At 51.5% G+C, this 8,033-nt stretch overlaps 1 protein-coding gene across 10 annotated transcripts in view; it reads right to left on the bottom strand.

The window, feature by feature from the left end:
• Positions 1-760: 760 nt before the first annotated feature.
• Positions 761-8,033, bottom strand: part of furinb (furin (paired basic amino acid cleaving enzyme) b) — a 54,624-nt gene continuing 47,351 nt past the window's right edge. For all 10 annotated transcript variants that reach the window (XM_029153119.3, XM_029153118.2, XM_055509918.1 and 7 more), the window contains 7 exons: positions 7,812-7,912; positions 6,149-6,252; positions 4,762-4,879; positions 4,378-4,557; positions 4,033-4,160; positions 3,306-3,434; positions 761-2,529 (listed from right to left, as the gene is read on the bottom strand). In XM_029153119.3, coding sequence (XP_029008952.1) covers positions 1,829-2,529; positions 3,306-3,434; positions 4,033-4,160; positions 4,378-4,557; positions 4,762-4,879; positions 6,149-6,252; positions 7,812-7,912 — 1,461 coding nt within the window. In that variant the 3' untranslated portion in view covers positions 761-1,828. The remainder of the gene's footprint in view (positions 2,530-3,305; positions 3,435-4,032; positions 4,161-4,377; positions 4,558-4,761; positions 4,880-6,148; positions 6,253-7,811; positions 7,913-8,033) is intronic.

The following is an 8,033-nucleotide window of genomic DNA, read 5'->3' as shown; positions in this document are numbered from 1 at the left end:
GCTGCCAAGTCTAGTTAGTGCGCTGGATCGTACGAAACATGACAGCTAATTAATAAACGCTAAAGAGCATCCAGCAGAAAAAAAATAAGACAACGGAGGCTGAGACACAGCTCAGGGAAACGTCCAGCGAAGGTGTGAATGAGGAGATAAATGCTTTTTTAAACTTTGGCCACCAACAAGCACCCCCCCCCCCCCCCCCCCCCCCCCCCCCCCCCCCCCCCCCCCCCCCACACACACACACACACGCACAAACAGTTAATTACACACTCACAGCATTTATAATGAAAAGTGTGACACATCCGAGGGGCCACTGAAATGTTCTGCGACTTCTCCCGGCAGATCTAATTATGGCTCAAAGAATGAGTGTGCCTTCACCCATGAACCCGGCTACCTGCATCTGCACAGGGCGATACACAGGAGAAGTGCTAATGAACAAAGCCGCTGCTGGTGGGCAAACGCTCTCTGTTTACATTAATTTAAACTTTAAGGGCCCGCTATGCCCGAGCTGGAGAAAACAATTTTCCCGACGGCTCTTTGGCAGCGCCGCTCGCTGCAGCCGCGCGGCAGGAGGAAGACGGAACGCTGGCAACTCGTTAGAGCCCCGAGTGAGGGAGACGCGCTGGCAACAATGATGTATGTCCGTGAAGAAGCGATGAACCATCTGCTCCCTTGGGTGGTGCTTGAGTGTCAGGCGCCGGAGTTAAAATGCGCAGAACCCATAAAAGTTTCGAAATCTGACAGCGAAATCCCAAACAGCACATTAATGCAACAGCCAAAACCCATTTTATTTCAGCACAAAGCTGATCTCCACGCCAGCGTCCACTGTCAGGTTAAATAAAAAAGGATATAAAACAATGCAATACAAGATCTCCCTCCATACATTCCTGTGACCGTGCACAGTCCACACTGGTATAGATGGCAAACAAAGTGTGTATTTGTTTTTCCAAGTGTGGTGCTCACAGTGGAGAGGGAGCGAACCCCCCCCCCAAAAAAATCAATAGATGCTCTGTGGAGAAGATGAAGAGAAAATGATCTTCTTCCCTACCAGCAGCAACCATGGAGGGACCTGTTGTAAAGGTCAACCAAGCAGCTTTGGGCTAAGTGTTTTTTATTTTACTCGTTGCTCCGCTACGAGTCAATGGGATTTTTGTGACTGATGTATCCGCTTTGCCTGTGCTGCAGAGCCAATTCCCACTGTGGCTTGATTGGAAACGGAGCCTCTTCCACAGCTTCCTGATTATCAAACAGCCTGAAGGATGTTTTATCATGCTGTCCCAGCGCGCCGCAGAGCGCTTCAATTTACAGTTTTCTTACTATTAATGAACAACTTCGTGACCTCTGGCGCACGATCTGCCAGGAATGGGGGGGGAAGAAACGGAACAAAGCCAAATTATTAGACAACCTGCGCTGCTGGGAACGAGCGAGACGTATAGAGAATGAAAGGGATTTTTTTTGGCTGAAGCCATACCACTCATACTGACTACAAGTCAGGTAGTCTCAGTGCTGCAGTGTCTTTTTTTCTTTGTGTCAACACTAAACTGAAGGTTAACTGGCTTAAGCAGCTCCAAGTTTGGGGAAGCTGCTCATTAAAAGGTAGACTTAAAAAAAAACCTAACACTTCAAATGTGTGACAAAATAGACAAATGATGTAACATACAACATCAAAATATTAATGTAAGATAAATTAATAAAGGTAAATAAATACACAGACAGCAAATGGTTAACTCTTGAATGCATTTGGATGCGTGCTCATGGGACATTAAGGCCTGTGTGACTCTCCTTCACACACTCGGGTCTGACGGCATTACTGCAGTCGATGCCAGTTCAACTAGATCGAGCTCTGAGTCTTGATGAACGCTGTCCTCTCGCTGTGACCGTCCACCTCCTCGCTGTCTGATTCAGACTCGTAGGCGATCACGTCCTCGTCCCCCCACACGGTGGGGATCCCCTTGTAGCATATCCGCGCCTTCCGCTCCCGTCCTTGGCCGAAGCCAAAGCCGAAGCCCACCCGCACGCCCCTCATCTCCGAGTACACGGAGGGGAGCTTGGTCCTCCAGCCTAAAGCGGCGCCGCCGGAGCGCATCTGCAGCAGGAGGAAGACGCCGGCGAAGGAGGCCAGGATGAGGGCACAGCTGAGCACCGCCACGATGGCCGGCAGCTGAGTGGATGGAGCCGCTCCGACTCCCAGGGGTCCCTCTCCCCCGCTGTCGGCCGCTGCTGGGACCCCCCCCGGCTGCTGGGCCCGGCTGCCATGGAGCGTCCCAGCGAGCGGGGACTTTCTCTGGACCTGGTTTTGGTGCAGACAGGAGGTGAGGACCAGGTGGCTGTGAGGCGGGCAGGACAGGCAGTCCGTGGGCCCGGTGCCGGAGCAGGTGAGGCAGGCAGCGTGGCAGGACAGACAGGCTTGGATGGAGGACAGGTCCACCCAGTTCTCCAGGGAGAGGTTAAGGAGCTGTGGCCCGGAGGTGAAGCCCGGGGGACACAACTTCACACAGCCCTGAAGGAAGAGGGAGAAGCCGGGGCTGCACTCTGGACGGGGAGACGAAAGTGAAAAGGAGGTCAGTCCAAGCCCAATCAAAGCCATGTCCAAAAATAACAGAGCTAGGAATAGTCCAGTTATTTCACTGCTCTATGCCCATAAGTTCTCCGCAGGAAATGCCACGATAGCTGATGGCGGTCGGATGCAGTCTATAAACACGCGGAGCTGTTTAATGACTGAACAGGGGGGAGCGGTTTAGCGCCATATAAATATTCACTGATGTCCCACAAGGCCTGTTCTTTATATTTGTTGAATTGTGCCTGTGTTTCTGTCTACACACACAAAGACACACTCGTTAAACACAAGTGGAATCAAATGAACATTGTGTCCCCTTTTTTATAATCATCTCTCATGAGATGAGAGACATTAAAAATAGTTTATTGAAAAAAATAAACCGTATCTAATAAAAGCAGTAAAAAATTTTTTTATTAATTATTAAGAAGTGCAAGTTTATTAGGAAGAAGTGGAGGCAGAATGAGGCTTCTGACCTAGTCTGTCTTGCAGTGAGGCAGTTGTTGCACTGACGCAGGTTTCATCTCCCCTGCTGCTTCTCCACACTGTACTTCCCACACTCTGATTCAAACTAATACGACATATGGTGACGTGCATATTTATAGTGCGTTTGTAAACAGTTTCATGCGAGTTGAAATACCTGACACACTCAGCGATTGTTCCAGCACCTATAAGAATAATCTCATTTAGCTTCAGTGACGTGTGTGTGTGTGTGTGTTTGTGTGTGTGTGTGTGTGTACGGATGAGACCTCACCGATGCAGATCTGCTGCGCATCGAAGGTCTTGCAGCTGTTGTTGGACGGTCGAGGGAAGTCAGAGGACGAGGGGTTGATGGCGCTGGGTCCGGTGCCCCACAAGATGAGGGTGAACTGACTCAACACACCTGAGAGGGAGGGAGGGAGAAAATGCGAGAGGAGGGAGAGGCGGGTGAGCGCTAGGACGTGGAAGAGAATACCAATTTAGCACTTATGTGAGAAGGAACAGTGTGAACTGGCTGAGAAGAGGATGTGCAGGTGGGAGGAAAGGAAAGGAGTGATTTGAGTGGTCCAAACATAACAGTGGAGCAGCATCAACAGGGGAACGGCAGCTTTTCCTTGCATTTTCCCTGCTGGTCAGAGTAAACAAAGCCTCAGGGCGGCCCTGCAACCAGACAATGAGGAGCTGCTGGCTTCGTTCAAGAGACGTGAGCCCAGCGTTCACCCTCTCAACATCTTAAAAACTAAAAGGTTTCCCACTGGTTCCGTGCAGAGGAAACCTCCTCTGCTGTGGCGCGGTTAAGTTTTAATCGAGATGATATTTCTGAGAGCTGCTCCCCCCGGTACAAAAACTGGCACGAAGTGTGTCATCGGAGAAGCAAAGGGACAGGAAAGATGAGAAACGGGGAGAAGCTATTTAGAGAAGCATGCAAATTATGCAAGAAGACTGGAGTTGATGAGGGAACAGTGAAGGCCGGCGTGAACGTGGGTCTCAACCCTAATTACCATAATCCCGCCCATTAGGAGCCACGTTTTCTATTTCCACGGTCCACTCTCCTTGAGGGTCTTCGTCCCACGAATGGGTCGTCATGAAAGCCCAGTCGTTAAATCCCTCAGAGGAAAAGTCATTGGGCCTGGGAAAAAAATAAATAAATAAATAAAACAGCAGACAGATGTTTTGTCTTAATTAAATTTGTGGCAGGATGCAAAATAGTGTTGTTCCTGCAGAGTTTATCTGTGGGAATAAAGTAAAACCGAGGCGAGTGCACACATACAGCGAAAACAGTGTGTGTGTGTGTGCGTGTGTGTGTGCGTGCGTGCGTGTGTGTGTGTGCGTGCTTCGCTGTGTACCTGGGGAACAGCAGGGTGGAGCGCGTGCCCAGTGGGCTGATGAGATGAATGGCCAATTTCCCTCTCTGGCTGTAGGAGAGAGTGAGCCGAGCCTGAACGTGTTCCAGGGCGCTGACGTACTCCGGTCGTCCCCAGCAGGCGTCCACGCTCTTGCTGAACACCAGCTTGTTCCCGATGTCTCTGCAGGTTTGACAAGCGGAGGGGCGAGCGCTTAATGTTGCGCGCACACAGACAATGGCCCTGTGCTGGATATTTACGCAGCCGTCGCAGCTCCGAGGAGGAGGCGCCGGCATTTATCAGGCCGAGCGGCGTGATAGAGGACCAAGTGCTCATAATGAGACCGAACCCCTCTCTCTCTCTCGCTCACACACACACACTTCTCACCGAGCCTCTGCCAGCATGGTGTGAGCACACTGGTGCTGTGGCCCCACCGCCGTCCAGTTTTGTGCCAAAGCCACCATCGCGCCGGCATCCAGGAGCCCGTAGCCGTACGAATGACTCACTGTGGAGGAAGGAGACGGGGAAGAAGCAGAGTGACAGGTTTCTGGCTGAAGAGATAACATCACAGCAGTCGTAATTAAAATGAATCCAGCCTTTAAGTCGCATTTATGGCTTCGTAACGGCGCCACGATCTGAAAATTAAGTCTTCACTGTGTTCGGAAACGACTAAAGTCCCACATGGCTCCTGTCGTCCAAGTCATTTAAATGTGTTTACTTTTCATTAGGGTTATTATTTAAAAAGGGAAATATCAGAAATGTCTCAGCTGATCAGAGGCGTTTTTTTCACGTTTGTGTTGTTGAGTGACGGCAGAACAACGAGCGAGAGGAGGTAAACACCGCTCGCGAGTCACCTGTGAACCCGACATGTGCGGATCTGTTTGCGCGGCGCTTGATGTGCTGCAGCCGAGCAGTTAATTGTCTGTCGGGGCTTGTGAACGACGCGCGCGGAGCACCTTGTTCTTTCCCCGAACAAAGCTCGCAGCGTGTTGTGTGTGTGTGTGTGTGTGTGTGTGTGTGTGTGTGTGTGTGTGTGTGTGTGTGTGTGTGTGTGTGTGTGTGTGTGTTCAGCATGTTGGGTGAGGACGCCTTAGCAGGACAGTGCGTCTGGCAGCGAGTCTAGCGAGAGGCTGCTGGTCGTCTGCAGGAGATGTCACTGATTAATGCAAATGTGTCTGACTGGGTTCACTGAAGCAAGCCGTCAATCTATGTATAGAAGGACTAATATTAAAAAAAATGATGGTTGTCTCTAAGGGAAACACAGGAATGTGGCTCATAAAGCTTCTTTCATGCTGTTATGGATAGAGGGAATAACAACTTCAGCTGAACAGTAATTATAATATCTCGTATATATATATATATCTTAGCCACGGATTTTTAATAATACTTCTGGAGAGATGCAATCCAAAATCAAGGTACGCTACCAAGGCCGTGTAAAGGACTCGCTGCCTTACCGCCTCCCTAATAACCGACAATTCAGTCGGGGATCGGACTGGAAATCAAACAGCTAATCACAAATGAGGAATCGGACCAATTTTAGGCATCCAACAGAACAAAGCAGGGAGTCGGTATGAGGGAGAGAGGTTATTATAATGTTTCTTATGAAAGTAAATAGGCAAATACATTTACTGGGCACAAAATTGATTTTTGGAGTTTTCTTAAACACGTTATTCTTCCGCGTGGGTAATGATGTTTTTAATAATTACACGTATTCACTTTAAAGGCTCAAACAACACCACCAGTGCACGGTTCCCTGCGCTCCAGCGGTTCCTACCTCTGCGTCCCACCCCGTTGGTCCTCCAGTCACCGGCGCTGAGCCGTCCGGGCCGGGCGGTCCTCACCGCCAGATGCTGCATGTCCCTCCAGGTCAGGTTCATGCTGCGCAGACACAAGAGGGAGCGGCGTAGCGTACAACCGTATCGACTTCCTGTCGTGTAATGGCTGGAGTTATTACTTTCCACATTATGCGCATTACGAGATAAGTCGGCCCGCGCCGACCTCGGCCGCGCAACAATGCGCCGAGCGCAGGAAATGTGAGGAGCTGAGGGGATGCGGGAAAGGTCAGGAATCTGTGGACGCGCCGAAACGGAATCCAGCCGCGCGTTTCTGAAATATTACAGAGGTGTGGAGGAAGCCGTGACACCTACTGCGTTTCAGTCAACAGTAGCAAAGGTAAGGGCTTTACGGCCATAACAGCAGGACGTGACAGTATTAAAGCAAGGCAATAACCCGGTGTGTTTAAAGGTCAGGGAACACGGTAAAATAGCCGCAGATACTAAACCACGGGGGGCCGTGTCTCTGTAATGAGGTCTGGGATTGGGGGAGGGGGGTCACCTTCCCAAAGCGCAAGCCCAATAACATTTTTAATACGGATTTATTCGCGACTCAGCAAAGACGCATTCGTCAGAAAAGCCCGTGAGTCACCGGTAACGACAAAGCAGCTCAGTGGGTTATAATCAGACCATGAATCACGGCGCTCGCGCAACGCGGCAGCGCCGACAACAGGAATAGAAACGGCGGCGGCGGCGGCGAGCATCAGCATTCCCACTCCCACTCCAGTCCCCTCGTGTGTCATTAATGGGCCAGACTCAATGTCACCGCAGTAAAAGGGCCCCGCATCAAATAATGAAGCAGCGGCGAGCCAAAGCACACAAACGCTTAATTGGTTCGGGCTCCGGAACCAACAAAAAAGCACAACACTCAGCGGCCACTTCGTGGGGTTCACCTGAACAATGGGCCGCAGCAGCTTCCTTGTGTGACGCCTGTTCTGTAGTGTTATTGAGGTCTTCGCGGGCCGTGGAGTCATCCTGTACATTAAGGCGTGTGACACCCTCCACTATGGGCTCAATAGAAGGATCGGGTCCAGTGTCTGTCTGTCTGTCTGTCAAAGCTGCTCTTTGACAAATCCCCACTCCACTTCGCAGTTGAAAGCCAAAGATAGTCGACACGGGCCGCCTTTCTCTCACCACATATGCTGTGACAGCGCCGAGATAAAGCCGGCTCGCCGAGGACGCGTACCGGCGCCGGAACGGAACGCCGAGCGCCTGCGGTGACGCCTGTCGGCCAACGAGGGGACGAGATGGAGCGCGGCCTGATACGAGGAATTAACTCACACTAGATACAGTGGAGGCGACGTTGGAGCTGCAGTCAGGTGCTCAGGTGCCTGTGTGGGCTGCAGCTAGCGATTTGTCTCACTAATTAACTGATTATCAAAAGCCTAATTTGCTGAGGGCAGAATCTATGGGATGGAATTCAGGCCGACCCCAACTCCACTTGCAGACGTACACGTGCGCCTCCCACAGAAGCACAGTGGATTAGACTAAATCCCGTTAGCAAGAACATCAAATAAAATAAGTGGTTCTGCACTGGGAGAGCAGACGGACTGAGCCGGCGCTGCTCGGTTCCGGACGGGGGGAGGCTGCGCTGCGCTCACTCACTTGGCCTCGAGGGCCAACGCGATGATCCCAGCAGCCAGCGGGGCCGAGGCCGACGTCCCCGTGTGAGAGTCGGTGCATTTCTGCCTCAGGTCGGTGGTCACCTTGGAAACAGGAGGAGAAGAGAAGAATGAGTGCGTGGAAATACAGGAAGAGAGCGCATTCAGTGACACAGGCCGGCGACGGCGGGGGGGGGGGGGGGGGGGGGGGGGAGGAGGCGGAGGT

Source organism: Betta splendens, chromosome 6, assembly GCF_900634795.4.
Source record: "Betta splendens chromosome 6, fBetSpl5.4, whole genome shotgun sequence".
NCBI lineage: Eukaryota > Metazoa > Chordata > Actinopteri > Anabantiformes > Osphronemidae > Betta > Betta splendens.
This window is presented reverse-complemented; position numbering and strand designations above follow the sequence as displayed.